This window comes from Coregonus lavaretus (genome assembly GCF_964263955.1).
Source record: "Coregonus lavaretus genome assembly, contig: HAP1_SCAFFOLD_1434, whole genome shotgun sequence".
In the NCBI taxonomy this organism is placed as follows: Eukaryota; Metazoa; Chordata; class Actinopteri; order Salmoniformes; family Salmonidae; genus Coregonus; species Coregonus lavaretus.
Window position 1 is genome coordinate 68,119 of NW_028157604.1, and position 21,144 is coordinate 89,262.

Consider the following 21,144-nt stretch of genomic DNA (forward strand, 5'->3'; position numbering starts at 1 on the left):
AGTAGGATTCGATCTTAGTCCTGTATTGATATGTACGTACGGTTTGTGGGGACAACATCGTCGATGCACTTAATATAATGAAGCCGGCGACTGATGTGGTAAACTCCCCAGTGCCATTGGATGACTCCCAGAAGCTTCTAAGCCTGTTGTGCTGCCCTTCAGTCCCTAGACTTTTTATGGCCCTGACGGAGACATGGATCCCCCCCAGATACTACTCCAGCTGCTCTCTCTGCATCTGACTCGTAGTCTGAGAGCATCTGGTCGTCGCGGTGGCGGCACGGGGCTTTACTCATTTCTCCACTTTTCTATTTTTCCCTCCCTCACTCACCTCTCCGTCTCCTCATTTGATTTTCCATGCAGTCACTGTCACTTGTCCACTCAAGCTTAACATTGTCATCATCTATCGCCCACCAGGTGCCCTTAGAGAAATTTCTCAATGAGCTTGACACCTTCATAAGCTAATTTCCTGACGATGGCATCCTGCTCTTTGTACTGGGCGACTTCAACCTCCCGACGTCTGTCTTTGATTAATTTCTTTCCCCTCCTTGCCTCTTTTGGCCTCACCCTTTCCCACTCACAAGGCAGGCAATACTCTTGACCTCATCTTTACTGGAGGCTGCTCTCCTACTAATCTCACTGCAACCCCCCTCCAGGTCTCTGATCACTACTTTGTTTCCTTTTTCTGTCTCCCTCTCCTCCAACCCTAACCACTCTACCCAGATGGTCATGCACCGTCGCAATCTTTGCTCTTTTCTCCCACTACTCTGTCCTCTTCTATCTTATCATTTCTCCCTACTGCTAAATCATTCTACCTCCTGTCTCCCGATTCTGCCTCTTCGACCCTACTCTCCTCCTTTTCCGCATCCTATGACTCGCACTGTCCTCTTTCTTCCTGTCCGGCTCGGCCTTCCCCTCCTGCTCCGTGGCTGAGTGACTCATTGCGAGCTTACACACTTTTTTCCCCCCCCTTACTAGCTCTGACTTTGCTGATAGCTACTTCATTAAGGAAAAGTGTACTTACTATGACTGTGATATGTGGTTGTCTCACCTAGCTATCTTAAGATGAATTAACTAACGTGTGTCTCTGGATAAGAGCATCTGCTAAATGACTAAAATGTCATGTGCTCGCAAAACAGTCCTGTAGCTTAGCATCCGATTCATCGGACCACTTCCGTATTGAGCTGGTACTTCATGTTTGAGTTTTTGCTTGTAAGCAGGAATGGTGAGGAGGGAGAGCTTTGAACACTGAAATATCACATTTGCATAAGGATTCAGACCCTTTACTCAGTACTTTGTTGAAGCACCTTTGGCAGCGATTACAGCCTTGAGTGTTCTTGGGTATGACACTACAAGCTTGGCACACCTGTATTTGGGGAGTTTCTCCCATTCTTCTCCGCAGATCCTCTCAAGCTCTGTCAGGTTGGATGGGGCGCGTCGCTGCACAGCAATTTTCAGAGATATTAGATCGGGTTGAAGGGCTCTGGCTGGGCCACTCAAGGACATTCAGAGACTTGTCCCGAAGCCACTCCTGCGTTGTCTTGGCTGTGTGCTTATGGTCGTTGTCCTGTTGAAAGGTGAAAACTTCGCCCCAGTCTGAGGTCCTGAGCACTCTGGAGCAGGTTTTCATCAAGGATCTCGCTGTACTATGCTCCGTTCATCTTTTGCCTCGGTCCTGACTTGTCTCCCAATCCCTGCCGCTGGAAAACATCCCCACAGTATGATGCTGCCACCACCATGCTTCACCGTAGGAATGGTGCCACATTTTCTACAGATGTGACGCTTGGCATTCAGACCAAAGAGTTCAACTCTGGAGCTCTGTCAGAGTGACCATCAGGTTCTTGGTCACCTCCCTGACCAAGACCCTTCTCCCCCGATCGCTCAGTTTGGCATGGCAGCCAGATCTAGGAAGAGTCTTGGTGGTTCCAAACTTCTTCCATTTAAGAATGATGGAGGCCACTGTGTTCTTGGGGACCTTCAATGCTGCAGAAGTTTTTTGGTACCCTTCCCCAGATCTGTGCCTCGACACAATCCTGTCTTGGAGCTCTATGGACAATTCCTTCGACCTCATGACTTGGTTTTTGCTCTGACATGCACTGTCAACTGTGGGACCTTATATAGACAGGTGTGTAATGTTCCAAATCATGTCCAATCAATTGAATTTACCACAAGTGGACTCCAATCAACTTGTAGAAACATCTCAAGGATGATCAATGGAAACAGGATGCACCTGAGCTCAATTTCGAGTCTCATAGCGAAGGGTCTGAATACTTATGTAAATAAAGTATTTCTGTTTTTTAATACATTTGCAAAAAAAATTATAAAAACCTGTTTTCGCTTTGTCATTATAGGGTATTGTGTGTAGCATAGATTCATGAGGAAACAATTTCATTTAATCCATTTTAGAATAAGGCTGTAAAGTAACAAAATGTGGAAAAAGTGAAGGGGTCTGAATACTTTCCGAATGCACTCTACATATACAGCTCGTTGAGTGCGGTCTCGTAGATCTTGTAGAGTTTTTTTTTTTCTTTTTCTCAGACATGGTTTCGTCACTTCCGCCTCTCTTACACCATCTCTTTCTTTTCCCGGTGTCGGGGACTGGTCCGAGGTGAGCAGTATGTCCTGCGCCGCCGACTCATTGAAGTATACCATCTTCATCCAACACTCAGGCCAAGGTTCTATCAGATCAAGGGTTAACCGGCAATAGCCGACACCCGCATAGCTGATGTTTTGGGAGGTGTCGGAGGTGTAACTGCATTGGCATAGAAAAGAGGTGTGACAATTGACTACTGCGGTGCGTTTCCATTTAACTATCTTGTGTGGATAAAAAAAACAGCTTCACGAAATGACATCACACCTAAATGAAGAAAGAAATCGCAACAACCTAGTGTTGAAGAAAAATGAAGTGGTTGATGTGTTTCCATTACCCATTTAGGCAAATTGCGCATTAATAAATTGCCAACAGCCTGTATGCCCTCCCAACTATCAGTTTCATGTTTCAGGTAGGCCTAGCAAAGCCAGCATGGATAGAATGCAAACATTGATTAATATTTGCCATATTCTAATAGCCTAATTCTCATGCGCCAATATATCGCCACGTTCTGTGCCATGGTGAAATCTGCACTCTTGTAGATCTAAAATAATTGCATGGTGAAACTTGCCAGCCAACCAAAAGAGCAATGCGAAGCAATTTAGGCATTCTTGGAAGTCAAGGGCAATCCTTGTCCTGCAAAGAAACATTCTTTTTATAGGCCATTTGAATTTTTTTTTTTACATTTGCAAGCAGTAGCCAAGGCATTTAGAACTAAAATAACGTCACCCCGCCATACGGGCAGTAAATCATTGGATCTCATTCAATACAATTCAATCTTTGAGGACTGCAACCATAGAAATAGAATTTATTAATGCCTATTAATAAGTAATTATTGTCAACTTCCCGTCTATGTTTACGTTGCTCACAGCTAACTGTCAATTGCTCAACTGTCACCCTACGTTTACATATTAGGCTATGGATTTCATGCAGAAAAATTATTTATTTGCAAATGCAGCTGGAGCCATTCCACTGGGCACAGACCGTCAGTTCAACATCTAGTTTTGATATACATTTGGTTGAGTTGTCAACTAACCGTGAAAATCAACAACAAATGTCACCATCTCGTTGGATAATAGATGAAAAATTGTATGAAAAAAATAAAAAAAACGTTGATTTTCCACGTTGAATCAACGTCTCACATTGATTTCTTGTGTTGAAATGACATAGAAACAATGTTGTTTTAACCAGTTTTTGCCCAGAGTACCTTAAAAAGTATATTTTTTTAAAGATTCCATCATCATTTGTCGCAATAAGGAAAGTTAGGCAAAATAACAATCCACCTGTCGAAACAAATACATTTTTTGTCTTTCGAAATTCCCTACTATATCTGCTATTTCCATTACACATGTCGCAATGATTTTATTTGCGACATTGCTTTTGTCAAAATAAACCTGGGTCAATGGAAACCTGCCTACTGTCATGAAGCCACACCCGTCCCACTCGTGTTTAGAAGTTAAGAACGAGAAAGTGTAGGCTATATATAAATAATGACGCTCATATTGAAAATGAGGATCTCATCTGACATTCCAGTGTTTGAACTTGTAAACAAGGCTGGGATCTTTCTTAAGACCAGACACTACAGCCTAACAGGGATCTTAGTCATATCGCAATCAACTTTTACCAGTTGAATATAGACACAAATACAATACTTTTTTTGTATTGCAATTGTAGTATCTGAAAGTATGATTTTGCTGACGTTTGCAAATGGTGTGATAGATTAACTCTACTCTGCTGAAACATCTGGAAAGCATTACTACATAGGCTTCTTGGAATAGAGGACATTTGGGGATATTTAGAGGCCAGGGATTAGTCTATCAAAAACCACCCATCTTATGTTACATAGGATATAAATACCATGTTTTGAACAAAGGACGGAGAGAATAACATATTAGAGATTGGGTCAGTTGTTCTCCGGATTTCTGCAGGAGTCTGTAAATTGATACTGTAATCTTTGATGTAATAAACCATTATAATCAAGGACAGTGTCAGCGGATTTCTTGTCATCACAGCATAATCAGCATCGTTGTCTCGACACCACACAATATTTCTGGAAATGTATAAAATATGCAAATGATTTGATGTCATTAAGTTTGCATGAACCCCAAATCCATTTCTGCCTGGACACCAGATGGAGTCAGCCTAAATATTTTGGTTTCCTTTTGTTATGACACTCCAGGACCGGATTTACTCGGACCAGATTGTGGATAAATACTTGTTTCATCTTTCTATCTGTAAAATACAGTACTTTAGAATGTTGTACTATACTGTAGAATATTACACGACACTCTGCAGTATCCCCCTTGATGGTGCTGTGCTTACTTTTAGATCGATTGGACTGCTAGCTAGCTTTACTGCCAGCTGCTAGCTAGCTTTACTGCCAGCTGCTAGCTAGCTTTACTGCCAGCTGCTAGCTAGCTTTACTGCCAGCTGCTAGCTAGCTTTACTGCCAGCTGCTAGCTAGCTTTACTGCCAGCTGCTAGCTGTTTTGATTTGAACTTGCTTTCCTTGGGGAGCTCATGCTGGGGATTTCCTGAGGTTCCCCGTCAATCCTGTAGTGCTTACTATAGTCTAAATACTGTAGTATTACTATGGTCTAAATACTGTAGTATTATTATGGTCTAAATACTGTAGTATTATTATGGTCTAAATACTGTAGTATTACTATGGTCTAAATACTGTAGTATTACTATGGTCTAAATACTATAGTATTACTATGGTCTAAATACTATAGTATTACTATAGTCTAAATACTATAGTATTACTATGGTCTAAATACTATAGTATGACTATGGTCTAAATACTATAGTATGACTATGGTCTAAATACTATAGTATGACTATGGTCTAAATACTATAGTATGACTATGGTCTAAATACTATAGTATGACTATGGTCTAAATACTATAGTATTACTATGGTCTAAATACTATAGTACTACTATGGTCTAAATACTATAGTATTACTATGGTCTAAATACTATAGTATTACTATGGTCTAAATACTATAGTATTACTATGGTCTAAATACTACAGTATTACTATAGTCTAAATACTATAGTATTACTATAGTCTAAATACTATAGTATTACTATAGTCTAAATACTATAGTATTAATATAGTCTAAATACTATAGTATTACTATGGTCTAAATACTGTAGTATTACTATGATCTAAACACTGTAGTATTACTATGGTCTAAATACTGTAGTATACTATGGTCTAAATACTATAGTATTACTATAGTCTAAATACTGTAGTATTACTATGGTCTAAATACTGTAGTATACTATGGTCTAAATACTATAGTATTACTATGGTCTAAATACTGTAGTATACTATGGTCTAAATACTATAGTATTACTATGGTCTAAATACTGTAGTATTACTATGGTCTAAATATTGTAGTATACTATGGTCTAAATACTGTAGTATACTATGGTCTAAATACTATAGTATACGATGGTCTAAATACTGTAGTATACTATGGTCTAAATACTGTAGTATACTATGGTCTAAATACTGTATTATTACTATGGTCTAAATATTGTAGTATACTATGGTCTAAATACTGTAGTATACTATGGTCTAAATACTGTAGTATACTATGGTCTAAATACTATAGTATACGATGGTCTAAATACTGTAGTATACTATGGTCTAAATACTATAGTATACGATGGTCTAAATACTGTAGTATACTATGGTCCAAATACTATAGTATACAATGGTTTAAATACTGTAGTATTACTATGGTCTAAATACTGTAGTATTACTATGGTCTAAATACTGTAGTATACTATGGTTTAAATACTGTAGTATACTATGGTCTAAATACTGTAGTATACTATGGTCTAAATACTATAGTATACGATGGTCTAAATACTGTAGTATACTATGGTCTAAATACTGTAGTATACTATGGTCTAAATACTGTAGTATACTATGGTCTAAATGCTGTAGTATACTATGGTCTAAATACTGTAGTATTACTATATATACTGATGTTTTGATAACCATGTAAATCTCTCTCAGACAAGGTGACTTTTATCAATGTATTCGGTTCTATTTACTCTCAGATTTGAAAATGCTAATTAGCATAAAAGTAAACATCATGCAAGACTACAAATCCCTGCAAGCTCTCTAGCGGACACCTTTGCTAACAGGTATTGTGTCAATTAAAAAAACTTACAAACATTCACAGAATTGTCAATTTAAATGAATTTAGTCAATTTATTTATTACTAAATATAGCTAACAATAGATAGTTTATCCAGAGATTCTCACCTTTGCCTTGATTCGGCAATCTTGTCCAGCTCATCATGGCATTTGTGGTTCTTTATGATAGCCACATTAGCAGCTAATTAGCTGCTAGGGTAAGCCTACACGAAACAAAGCCCTTATTTAAAGTGTCCCCTATGGGAAAAATGAATGGTAGAAAAATGATTGGAACCATTTCCTTCTTCTTCTATAAATGTTTGCATTACCGCCACCTCCTGGACTGGAGAATAACTCCCTTATACTTGGCTTGAAAAAAAAATACTAAATAAATAAATAAGAAATAAATACAACAAATACCATCTAACACTCACAAGAAAAGAAAAAAGAAAAATACCTACTCCACTATTTTAAATCTATGTATTCCTACTTCAGCCTGAAAGGATGGGACACCACCACTTAACACACCCTGTAACTCTTCTGACGTCAAGTCTCGCACACCCAATTACCTCTCTGCAGCTGCCACCACAACCTCTATTTTCTGCGACTTACGTTCCATCCCTGCAGTACAGTTGATAACCATTTGCTATAAATGCCACAAATCCAATCTTACTGAAACATATATCACTTGTTGGCCTATCCCTCTGTACTGGCACCTACCACCTCCGATACTTCACCACACCTACCACCTCTGAGTACTTCACCACACCTACCACCTCCGATATTTCACCACACCTACCACCTCCGATACTTCACCACACCTACCACCTCCGATACTTCACCACACCTACCACCTCCGATACTTCACCACACCTACCACCTCCGAGTACTTCACCACACCTACCACCTCTGATACTTCACCACACCTACCAACCCCGATACTTCACCACACCTACCACCTCCGATACTTCACCACACCTACCACCTCTGAGTACTTCACCACACCTACCACCTCCGATATTTCACCACACCTACCACCTCTGAGTACTTCACCACACCTACCACCTCCGATATTTCACCACACCTACCACCTCCGATACTTCACCACACCTACCACCTCTGAGTACTTCACCACACCTACCACCTCCGATATTTCACCACACCTACCACCTCCGATACTTCACCACACCTACCACCTCTGAGTACTTCACCACACCTACCACCTCCGATATTTCACCACACCTACCACCTCCGATACTTCACCACACCTACCACCTCCGATACTTCACCACACCTACCACCTCCGAGTACTTCACCACACCTACCACCTCCGAGTACTTCACCACACCTACCACCTCTGAGTACTTCACCACACCTACCACCTCCGATACTTCACCACACCTACCACCTCCGATATTTCACCACACCTACCACCTCCGATACTTCACCACACCTACCACCTCCGATACTTCACCACACCTACCACCTCCGATACTTCACCACACCTACCACCTCTGATACTTCACCACACCTACCACCTCCGATACTTCACCACACCTACCACCTCTGATACTTCACCACACCTACCACCTCCGATACTTCACCACACCTACCACCTCCGATACTTCACCACACCTTCCACCTCCGATACATCACCACACCTACCACCTCCGATACTTCACCCTCATTCTCTTCCATTTCTCCTCCTGTCTTCAGCTCACTCTGCTTACATTTTCTACCGTTCTTCTTTAACAAACCTTCTCCCTTTTCCCCGCCATTTTTTCCAGACTCAAGCTCACAATCTTCCTCCCTCTCTCTCTCTTAGACCTCCTCTGCCTCTCTTTTCCCCTCCATTCCTCCTCCCTGTTCCAAGTATACGTCTCCTTATGATAATAAGGATAATAAAGCCTCCCGAGTGGCGCAGTGGTCTAAGGCACTGCATCGCAGTGCTAGCTGTGCCACTAGAGATCCTGGTTCGAATCCAGGCTCTGCTGTAGCCGGCCGCAACCGGGAGACCAATGGGGCGGCGCACAATTGGCCCAGCGTCGTCCAGGGTAGGGGAGGGAATGGCAGGCAGGGAGGTAGCTCAGTTGATAGAGCATGGCGTTTGCAACGCCAGGGTTGTGGGTTCGTTTCCCACGGGGGGCCAGTATGAAAATAATAATGTATGCACTAACTGTAAGTCGCTCTGGATAAGAGCGTCAGCTAAATGACGTAAATGTAAAAAAAATGTAAAATAATACTACACTTCTCCTGACATACATCTAGTTCTTGCCTTGTCAAGGGACGCCATTTAACCGGCTGTCACAATCTCCGTACAATCAGCACAAACCCCTCGGGATGTAGCTCTCAACAGTGCATCCCACTTGTAAAGCAGCTGCCAGGAACCATTTCCTTGTTTGACCGCTAGGTTTTATGGGTATTATTACTCATACAGTGGTACTCTATTGCATTGGTGTCTATGGGAGACCCACCTTGTTAAGTAGAACGGAACTGACTATTTTATTTTCAATGATAAACGGCCTGAGTGAACTATCTGCATCCAACAAACAAATGCTGCTCTTCTTCTTCTTCTTCTTCTTCTTCTTCTTCTTCTTCTTCTTCTTCTTCTTCTTCTTCTTCTTCTTCTTCTTCTTCTTCTTCTTCTTCTTCTTCTTCTTCTTCTTCTTCTTCTTCTTCTTCTTCTTCTTCTTCTTCTTCTTCTTCTTCTTCTTCTTCTTCTTCTTCTTCTTCTTCTTCTTCTTCTTCTTCTTCTTCTTCTTCTTCTTCTTCTTCTTCTTCTTCTTCTTCTTCTTCTTCTTCTTCTTCTTCTTCTTCTTCTTCTTCAGTGGGGTTTATCGGCGGTTGGCATCTGAGTGAACTATCTGCATTTATCCACCATCTTTGAGTTTTAGGATCTTTAATGATCCACAAGTCCAGATAGTTTACAGTGGGGGGAAAAAAAGTATTTAGTCAGCCACCAATTGTGCAAGTTCTCCCACTTAAAAAGATGAGAGAGGCCTGTAATTTTCATCATAGGTACACGTCAACTACGACAGACAAAATGAGAAAAAATAATCCAGAAAATCACATTGTAGGATTTTTTATGAATTTTTTTGCAAATTATGGTGGAACACAGACCGAACACAGCAGTTTAAACCTGGTTCACGAGGACTGGACCCGTTGTCATCACAGTTCCATGATGTCATCACAGTTCCATGATGTCATCACAGTTCCATGATGTCATCACAGTTCCATGATCAATGAGGATTAGAGTAGATTTACAGGACTATTGTTCAACCACTAATCGTTTACTTTTACCCCTTTTCCAATATTTCCTGGATTGAACAACTGAATATGGCAGCTTTCAGGATTAATCTAACCACTATTTTTTTATTCACCAATATCATTTTGTGTGTAAAAGGCTTTTTTTTATAGGTAGTTTCATAAATACTTGCTAAAAACATAACTATAAGCTCCACTCCACATTTATTATTATTTTTTTTACCTTGGTCCAGGGAGACAGCAACCTTAACTTGGTCCAGGGAGACAGCTACCTTAACTTGGTCCAGGGAGACAGCTACCTTAACTTGGTCCAGGGAGACAGCAACCTTAACTTGGTCCAGGGAGACAGCAACCTTAACTTGGTCCAGGGAGACAGCAACCTTACCTTGGTCCAGGGCCAGCTCAGTCTTGACTCCTTTGGGTTGGTGAGCTCAAGCTGATTATTATTTGTTCAGATGGTAATAAAATAACTATAAATACAAGAAAGGAAAGTACAAACAGGCACGCCTAAACTAAAGGTTCAAAGTGAAAACACCAAACAAAACCAGCAGCCTCATGGCTTGCAATACTGATTGACGATCACCTTTAATACTTCTTCTTCTATGGTATAATGGCGTTCGCAACAATCGGATGTGCGTTCCCTTACTGTGCGGTTGGATAAGAAGATGCCAAAAAAATGAAATAATGTGGGTAAAAATAAATAAAATATCATCCAAACTATCAAAAAGAAATTAACTAAACAAAATCAACCTGCTTTTCTGCAAAAAAAAAAAAAAGTGTTAAGTAAAAAAAAAATAGAAAAACTGTTTACCTCAGATGTCATCCATGGTAGGAGTAGTAGTAGCCTAGCTGTACGAAAGGCTATGAAAAAAATTGCTGAATAAATACTAGTTAATCATAATAAATATTAGTTCACCATAGGAGAGCTGTAGCCAATCAGAGGCTTTGAATCCACCGGTCGGCCATATTGCCACTCCCCAGTAGGAGCAGTCCTCCATAGGAATGAATGGAATTCTATAGTATTTCATGGACAAAATTCCATGTATTTAAGTATTTTTCTTTTGTTGTGGGGACCGTAACATTAGTAGTCTCAAAACAAATACTTTAAGGAAAATGTTTGCATATCTTTTTTTCATTTTTTTTTCATTTCAACCTCCACTGCATTTAATACTGTAAAAAACAAGACCGTTCTAATAGTCAGAAAATCACAGTCACAATATAATACAATTCTGTACAAAACAAGATAATGTAATACTGTATAAAACAATATAATTTAAAACTGTCCAAAACAAGTCACCAAAGATTGAAGGCCTGAGCCTCTCGTTAGCTAAATTTGTCCATTTCCACTAATGACAAAAGAACAGGCGTCTTACATGCACACATGAATGGCCAACAGTTCTGCAGGCTACTCAGGTCAAAAGCATCCCAAGACAATGTATTTGCAGCATTTCGTGACTTTCTATTGAAACAGGTAGTTAATGTGTACATTTTTGAAGTGGGTTTAGAGATTCTTTAGACCAGGGGTGTCAAACGTACGGCCCGCGGGCCGGATCAGGCCCGCAAACGGGTTTAATCCGGCCCGCGAGATGATGATGATTATTATTTTATTTTTTTAAAGTATAAAAATGCGCTGCAATTTTTCAATAAAATAAACTGCTGTTCCAATTGCGTCGACTGGATGGCGCAATAGCAATTGTGTTAAGCAAACAAACTGTTTATAGCGAGGCAGAGCAAGTAGGTCAAGCACGTGCAGCCAATGAGCTACTTTGTTTTGCCCGCAATATTTATTACGGCTTCTACTTTTAACATTATGTGCTTTGGCACCCTCATTGCCCCAATATGTCTCTGTCAAAAAAGAGAAAAGTGGACGCAGAGTGCAGAGTGTTCCAAGAAAAATTGTCATCCTATTTATTCACGGAATTGAATGAGAAAGCTGTATGTTTGGTGTGTTCAGAGCATGTTGCAGTGCTGAAAGAATATAACCTTCATCGCCACTATGTGAGTCTTCATGCCGACAAATATGACAACTTTCAAGGACAGCGGAGATGAGAGAAGGTGAATGAACTGTTGGCGGGTCTGAAGAAACAGCAGTCTGTGTTTACTCACAGCCGAGACATCAGTGACGCTGCAGTGAAAGCTAGCTACCTCATTGCTAATGAAATCGCAGTGGCTTCAAAACCATTTAGTGAGGGTGAATTTGTAAAAACATGCATGATGAAGGCAGCGGAGATTGTGTGCCCTGAAAAGCGGCAGTCTTTTGCAAATATCAGCCTGACAAGAAACACAGTTGCAGACAGGATTTCCGATCTTTCAGTGGATTTGGACAGCCAGTTGAAGCAAAAAGTAAAGTCATTTATTGCGTTTTCGGTTGCAATTGATGAAAGCACGGACATTACAGATGTTGCACAACTGGCCATTTTTTCATCCGCGGAGTTGATGACACATTGACCGTCACCGAGGAGTTCGTGGAGTTGGTGCCAATGACAGATACAACGACAGCAGCTGATATTTTTACCGCACTCGTTGGGGCGCTGGACAGGGTCGGAGTGGACTGGTCCCGCGCTGTCAGCCTGGCTACAGATGGTGCGCCCTCAATGATCGGGAAAAAAGCAGGCGTTGTGACAAAGTTCAGAGAGAAAGTGTAATCTGCAAATGGAGGACGTGATTTTTTGACTTTTCACTGTATTTTGCACCAGGAGGCTTTGTGTTGCAAGTCATTAAAGATGGATAACGTCATGAAGGTGGTCATCCAAACTGTTAATTTCATCCGATCCAGAAGCCTGAATCACCGTCAGTTTGACAGCCTTCTCAGAGAGAAAGACCACATCTATGGCCTGCCATACCACACTGAGGTAAGATGGTTAAGCCGAGGTGCTGTGCTGAGGCGTTTCTTTGATTTACGAGAAGAAATTGAACAGTTCATGGAAGAAAAGGGCAAACCAGTGTTAGAATTTCATTCCGCAGAATGGATGCCGGACCTTGCATTTATGGTGGATGTTACAGAGCACCTGAATAACTTGAACAAACAGCTGCAAGGGCGCAACAAAGTTGTCACGCAGTATTATGACAGCATACGTTCTTTCAAGTTGAAGCTGTCATTGTGGGAGACGCAACTTGCCGGTGGTGATGCAGCTCACTTCCCCTGTCTGAAAAATGTGTGCGCGACCCAACATGTGGCAGACATGAAGCGGTTCAAATATAAAATAACTGGACTGTTACGGGAGTTTGAGCAACGCTTTCAGATTTATGTTTATATGTTTTTATGTTGATGTGCTATTGTTTTTAATTGATTTTATTTTATTTGTATATTTAACCTATTCTTGACTCTGTGGTTCTTGCACTTGTTTGGGGAACAGGATTTCATTATTTTTATCTACATTTCTGCCTGAGAAATGACACCCTGATATAGTTCTGTGATCTGTGATGTACTTCTGTGAATCACTGAGGCATTGTGTGTTTGTGTGTTCTTTGTCCTCAGAACTTTCAAATTACTTGAGGTGTTTTATGATTAATAGTGATGTTGTGCTTTTGGACACTGTCCTCAGGCTCCAGCTTTATGTTTATATGTTTTTATGTTGATGTGCTATTGTTTTTAATTGATTTTATTTTATTTGTATATTTAACCTATTCTTGACTCTGTGGTTCTTGCACTTGTTTGGGGAACAGGATTTCATTATTTTTATCTACATTTCTGCCTGAGAAATGACACCCTGATATAGTTCTGTGATCTGTGAAACAGTTCTGTTAATCACTGAGGCATTGTGTGTTTGTGTGTTCTTTTTCTTTAGAATTTTCAAATAAACTTGACGTGTTTTATGATTAATAGTGATGTTGTGCTTGTACTATTTTGGACACACTGTCCTCAGGCTCCAGCTTTATGTTGTATGTTGATCGTATTAAAACAAAGAAAACAATCTGAAGTTGTTGTTTTTAAGTTATATATACCATGATTTTTACGGTCCGGCCCACTTGGGAATAGATTTTCCTCCATGTGGCCCCTGAGCTAAAATGAGTTTGACACCCCTGCTTTAGACAGTTGTTTTACCTCCATGCTTCTGCTGTTGTTTTCTTCCAACGCTTTGCACGTTGAACCTCACCACAGATTATCCATTATATTGACCAGATATTCTAGTAGCCGCTCTAACAATAAAATAAATGTCTTCAAAAAAATGGAAGGTAGTCGGGGAGGAGGCAAGATAAAATAAAAAAAAAGGTTGGGAGTTGTGCCACTGCTCACCCTCTCAAAATGTCCGCACACAGAGAAGACACGTTTCCCGAGGTGAGCAGGACAATTATGAGATGGAGTTACGTTGGAATGCTACTGGGCCGCTAGCAAAGCCGGGAGAAGAGGAATATTGGGACAGGGAGGAGGAGGAGGAATGGAGGAGGAAAAAGAAGAAGAAGAAGAGGTCGAAGTGGAAAGCAGAGATTGAATTTGATGAAGATGCCGATAAAAAGGGAGATGGTGTGTCGAAAGAAGACTGGGGTCAAGTACAAACGGAGTGAGACGTCCACCAGAACAAGTTCTGGAGGTGGAATAGAAGGGAATGAGGAAGATTTAATTGAGGTGGAAGGTGTGGTGAGAAGCGTGGAACCCGAGCCTTGCATCGATGGACATGGTTATGATAAAGATGAGTTTGGCCCGGTGGGAGTGAGATTCTTGGAGAAAGTGGATCCAGGCCTTTTGGCTGGTCCATATGTGATATCAGGTTGGGTACCGTTAAATGGGTGAACATAACCCGAAGTGGACTTGTTTGTTTGTGTTTCTTCCGCCCAGAGGGAGAGGGTGCTCCGTGCCACGCAACTCGGGTCAATATATTTTTCTTGATTTACTCTTAGGAACAGGGCACCATTGGAAGGAGAGATTTCTGGGGTAGCGTTAAGTGTAGAGGTGGAGCCATTGAAGGGGAAGTAACGCCTGTCGATTTGGCGCGATTCAGACCCGGTGGGGAGCGTGGTGAAACAGAGGTGTCACAGTCTGTCCTTTTTTTTATAGTTTTGAATCAGAGTCTTTACCTGACAAAGTCATGTTAGGATATATCAGTTATCCTGTCAGAGCTTTTGTGCCGAATCCACTGTGGTGTTTCAGGTGCCACGCTTACAGTCATGTTGCAGCAGTGTGTAGGAGGGAGATTCCAAGATGTGGGAAGTGTGCAGGAGGCCATGGGACAGAGGATTGTTTAGTTTCGGTGGATAAAGTTGTGTGTGTCAACTCTAGGGGTGCCCATGTTGCTGGGGATCGGAAGTGTCCGGTGCGAGAGCGGCAGGTTGAGGTGGCCAGAGCCAGAGTAGTGCAGAAGGTGTCGTATGTTGAGGCAAGAGTGTGCAAAGCTGTCATCAAGGCAAAGGGTGGCTATTTGAAGAATCTCCATTTGTTTAACACCTTTTTTGGTTACTACATGATTCCATATGTGTTATTTCATAGTTTTGATGTCTTCACTATTATTCTACAATGTAGAAAATAGTAAAAATAAAGAAAAATCCTTGAATGAGTAGGTGTTCTAAAACTTTTGACCGGTATTGTATTTGGTTGTGATCTTTGCAAAATAACTATTTTGGATGCAGCAGTTGTTAGCTAGAATGCTAACGCACATTGATATAGGCTGTAGCAAAAGCTAGCCAACGAGCCATTTTACTGGTTGAAGTTTAAGTGTTTCTAAAGTATAATGCAGTTAATTTGCGATGATGACACAAACATTATATTAAGCAGGACGTTCATACGAGCCTTAACATCCAATTATAATCCAAAAGTAGTGTGAAATGCACTCATAAGCAACATGTCAAAAGAGGCTTTTTTTTGCTATAAGAACTCTTGTTCTGCCACCAACTTGCTGCAATGTTTTTTTTATTTATTTATTTGTTTGTACACCCAGAAAGGGATCTATATCAGTACACTCATAACAACCAAATCATTACAAAACGTATATTTGATCAAATAAGCCACAAGTAGCAAATAAGCCATTACATTTTGTGTTAACCAAATCCGACATTCACCTCCTACATAAACTCCTCGTTTAGTGAGCGAAAAAAATGACACCTGCTGGAGAAGACAGGTTTTGGGCCCAGTTATCCCTCTCGCTTCGCTTCTTCCTCTCACGCACGCCCACCTGCCACCGGCCGTGGTTTAAAAAAACGCGAAGTGGAAGTGTCACTTTCCAAACTCCAACTTTATTGATTGGCAGCATTCATTATCAATGAATTTGCAAAGGGAAGGGAACGGAACATTGCCGTTACCTCACTTAAATCCAATACACCATGCATAATGGACGATAGGAGGAGTGCTACTGCCACCAAAGACAAGTTTATGGTCAGAATATGGAAATGTGACTTGTAAAACATGGATAAAAAAATAATTATTATTAGACAGTTCAAATGTGCTCTTTAACTGGTTAAAGTATGCAAATTGCTTGTCTATGTATGAGTCTTCAATTGTGTCCAGCCCTTTCTCCCTCAATTTAACAAACACCTTATCAGACCAAGGTGTAACAAAATAATGATTAAAACATATTGGAGTGTATACAGAGATATATCAAAGGAGTATCTATCTGCGTTTATTTTTTATTTTTAGGTGACACAAGGAACGGCGTTTCTTCTCTGTCCTGGGGTGCGTATATTCATTCCGCCGCAAAACGTTTCTTAAACAGAAGAAAGCGGAACGAAACGGGGAGGGACCTACCTGAATTTGTCCAATAGAAAATCTCGTTTTGCTGTTGGCTTCGGTGAACGGTTTCCGTAATGAATACGCCCCTGTAGTGTGTGTGTGTTCTACGGTGGGATATGGAAACATGGCGAGCGTTGAAATAGCAGCGGAACACGAACGCATCCTACGGGAGATAGAGAGCACAGACACGAACTGTATCGGGCCGACACTCCGGTAAGAAAGAGTCCGGTACTCGGGACGTATTATTACATTTCCGCCGCTTTGTGTAAAGGTATTTTCCCGTTACTGGGGAACAGTTGACAGCGACTAGAGTCGATCTCTCCCTCTCTTCGGCTAGCTAACGTGAAGTTAGCATTGCAGTTGGTGAAGTTAGCTAGCATCTCCTTCGGGACCAGTGTTGCTAGCCGGTTCAAACTTGTTGAAGAAGCTAGCACTGTAGCTAGCTAGCTAACGTTAGCTAGTTGTGTTGACTAGCTTAATCACAAACACAATTGTTATTCTGGCCAAAGCCTAAATTACAGGGATAATGAACATATGTTTTCAGTTAATATTTTCAAAATAGGGAGTAACACTGACATCCGATTAGCTGTGTTAAGTAGTTAGCAGCTAGCTAACGTTAGTTAGCCAAAGTGACGACAAAACTGACGAACTGCCAAAACAACTTCTAACACGTCACAATGTATTATTAGGGTGTTTGGGGTCAAAATGAAAATGTGGTTCTGGTGTTATATTTTGTATTCATGTTATGGAAAAGCTTCTGAGGAACACAGAACACTTTATTTCACGAGGATAGGAGGATTTACCATTGCTGAGATACAGTATCTTATTTTCTAGTGATCAAAAAAGGTCGCGGACAGGTCAACCTTAATCCCTAGTCAATAATGACACCAAATCACCTGTCTGGATTCTTCAATTCAGCACGTTTTGTCCAATATCTGAAGGTAGGGTGGCCATATTATTAACACATATTTATGGTTTATGCAATACTGAGCGTTTGAAACCATTTATTAAATTAGAATGAAACTACTTTACGCAAATTAGTTAGTGAATTGCAACGTTCCAATCACTTCGGGAAACTGTTCAGTGTGAAAAACCCAGCAGCGTTGCAGTTCTTGACACAAACAGGTGCGCCTGTCACCTACTACCATACCCTGTTCAAAGGCACTTAAATCTTCTGTCTTGCCCATTCACCCTCTGAATGGCACACATACACACTATATGTCTAAAAAATAGAGCCCCTTCCCCATACACACAGCAACATGTCTCTCTCTCTCATATGTAGGTGCATTAATATTGTACTCAGTGCAGCAAGGGCGACATATATGGTCATAAGTGTACATTAAACATGAGGAGCAGTAGCAGCATTGGTAACAGGTTATATACATAAGTAAATAAGAAAATAGAATACATAAAGTGTAAAGTGCTGTATGCTTTAACAATGAAGAATGTTTACACTACGGAGTAAGGTGCCATCCATGCACACACACCAGGGGTTATAACAGAGTGTATATATATATATATATATAATTGGGATTACGTAACATAAAGCAGGTTAACTATTTACATGTTAGTAACAGTTAGGCTATATATCACAGTTACGTTGTATTCAGTAGCCTAACTGATTAGGCCTAGAGTGCCAAATAACCTGCCCAAACCTGTGCCGTGCCACCTGCATACACACATCACATAGCCTAACACAGACACACACACACTTCTCACTAAATCTAAACTGTAACACAGAAGGCTACACTACTAGTCTAATAACATAGCTTACTTCTACGGTAGTGGTAAGCTGCCAGCTGCACAGCAAGATGGATGGGACACATTTTCAATTCACTGCTATTTAGCTCTATTTTTATAGGACTGTAGCCGCTGAATTCTGGTAGTTTTACACTTCAAATAATAAAAACGATCGTTCACGAAATTCGCTGCAGCACCATTACAGCCACTTCAGAGCGGCGCTGCCTCTCTCCCGGAGCGTTGCCTCTCTCCTGGAGCGCTGCCTCTCTCCCGGAGCGCTGCCTCTCTCTCCTGGAGCGTTGCCTCTCTCCCGGAGCGCTGCCTCTCTCTCCCGGAGCGCTGCCTCTCTCCCGGAGCGCTGCCTCTCTCTCCTGGAGCGTTGCCTCTCTCCCGGAGCGCTGCCTCTCTCCCGGAGCGCTGCCTCTCTCCCGGAGCGCTGCCTCTCTCCCGGAGCGTTGCCTCTCTCCCGGAGCGCTGCCTCTCTCCCGGAGCGCTGCCTCTCTCCCGGAGCGTTGCCTCTCTCCCGGAGCGCTGCCTCTCTCCCGGAGCGCTGCCTCTCTCCCGGAGCGCTGCCTCTCTCCCGGAGCGCTGCCTCTCTCCCGGAGCGCTGCCTCTCTCCCGGAGCGCTGCCTCTCTCCCGGAGCGTTGCCTCAGCGAACAGCGTCAAGCCAACAAACACTCCCTCACACAGCTAGCTAGCATCTCGTCGTGAAAAATGGGTGGCGACACGTGAATTTAGACCAGTCCCTGACAACCCATACACCAAAATGTAGCTACGAAGCTCTACTTTGTAACCTGCTATGTATGAACAAACCGAATTTGCGGGTTTCATAAAAAAGGATGTCCCACAGAATTGAACTTTCTAAGCTAGGTAGTTATCTAGCTGTGGCCATCTGGCTAGTATCAACAAGGCCTTTCTAGAAAATGGCAACATTAACGCAGATAGCTTGGAATCTAGACCATAAGCAATACGCACAACCATGCATTGCCAAACAACGCTACTGCCACCTTCTGGTTCGGAGTATTTTTAACAAGGATGAGTGGCTGACGACTTTCAAGGTCTTTGCTGTGTGAACACAAAGGAGATTGACTGTCGACCCTGTTCAGAGGTGCTGAGTATTGTCTGCAGGCAAACGTTTGACAATCCTACCGGTGTGTCTGAGCTTTTGAACATTTGAATTGGGGAGCGATGTGAATCGTTACATCCCTACTAGTCAACTTGTGTGTCATTGTATTGTAATTGCTGGCTCATCATAGCTATGATGTCGAGAGAATCTTGAGCTCTGTAAAGGGCTGTATGTGCACACTTTGCTTTCCAATCCATTTCCCCAGGTCTTGGTATGAATCCCAGTTGATCCACGGACCAAGCTCCCTAGCTAGCTACACTCAAAACACAACAGCAACAACAACAGAACACAACTATCCAAAAACACAGCTTTCAGGCAGTGTCATGTACCACTGAACTACAATCCAGTGTTTACTAACTCTACTCAAAGCTATTATTCCTTTACATATAATAAACTAGGAGTGCCACTCCCTGTGTGAGTCACCTGGCTACATAGCTACAGTTGCACAATGCTGTATTGACTATGTGCTTGCTCTGGGGAAACTGTGAGGTCATTTTGGATCCTCGATCCAACAGGGAGTGGTGGGAATGGATCTGTAATGCCAGTTTCACATCCCCATGTTTTGTGAATGAGGTTACATAGGGCCTGGGCTGAGGCCATTTTAGATGCAGCCTAAGGTTGTTGTTACATATGATCCTCAGTCATTGCACTTCCTTGTTTTTTCTCCAGGGGAAGTATAGTCGTCTTGGCAATTGGTCGTTTCCTGAAGGCTTTGGTCGTCGTACATTCCTTTATCAGTATCATATCATGTCATTTTGAAGGAGGTGTGTGTGTGTGTGTCCATAGCTGAGCTAATGCTCATACACTACATTACCAAAAGTATGTGGACACCTGCTTGTCAAACACCTCATTCAGAAAATCATGGGCATTCATATGGTGTTGGTCCCCCCCCCCCCCCCTCCTTTGCTGCTATAACAGCCTCCACTCTTCTGGGAATGCTTTCCATTAGATGTTGGAACATTGCTGCGGGGACTTGCTTCCATTCAGCCACAAAAGCATTAGTGAGGTTGAGTGCTGATGTTGGGCGATTAGGCCTGGCTCCCAGTCGGCGTTCCAATTCATCCCAAAGGTGTTCGATGGGGTTGAAGTCAGGGCTCTGTGCAGGCCAGTCAAGTTCTTCCACACCGATCTCGACAAACCATTTCTGTATGGATCTCGCTTTGTGCGTGGGGGCATTGTCATGCTGAAACAGGAAAGGGCCTTCCCCAAAAATGTTGGTACGAAGTTGGAAGCCCAGAATCGTATAGAATGTCATTGTATGCTGTAGCAGATTTCCCTTCACTGGAACTAAGGGGCCTAGCCAGAACCATGAAAAACAGCCCCAGACCATTTTTCCTCCTCCACCAAACTTTATAGTTGGCACTATGCATTGGGGCAAGTAGCGTTCTCTTGGCATCCGCCAAACCCAGATTTGTCTGTCAGACTGCCAAATGGTGAAGCTTGATTCATCACTCCAGAGAACGCGTTTCCACTGCTCCAGAGTCCAATATGCCGCAAGCTTTACACCACTACAGCCGACGCTTGGCATTGCTCATGGTGATCTTGGTGTGTGTTTGTGTGTGTGTGTGTGTGTGTGTGTGTGTCTGGTCTGTGTGTGTGTGTGTCTGGTC

The 21,144-nt window shown here is 42.0% G+C and overlaps 1 protein-coding gene across 1 annotated transcript in view; it reads left to right on the forward strand.

Annotated features, from left to right (window-relative positions):
* Positions 1-16,787: 16,787 nt before the first annotated feature.
* Positions 16,788-21,144, forward strand: part of LOC311125172 (exocyst complex component 6B-like) — a gene marked incomplete at its 3' end in the record, with an annotated part of 35,684 nt that continues 31,327 nt past the window's right edge. Inside the window, exon 1 of the mRNA XM_084199227.1 lies at positions 16,788-16,880. Within this exon, the coding sequence (XP_084055353.1) occupies positions 16,792-16,880 (89 nt within the window). The remainder of the gene's footprint in view (positions 16,881-21,144) is intronic.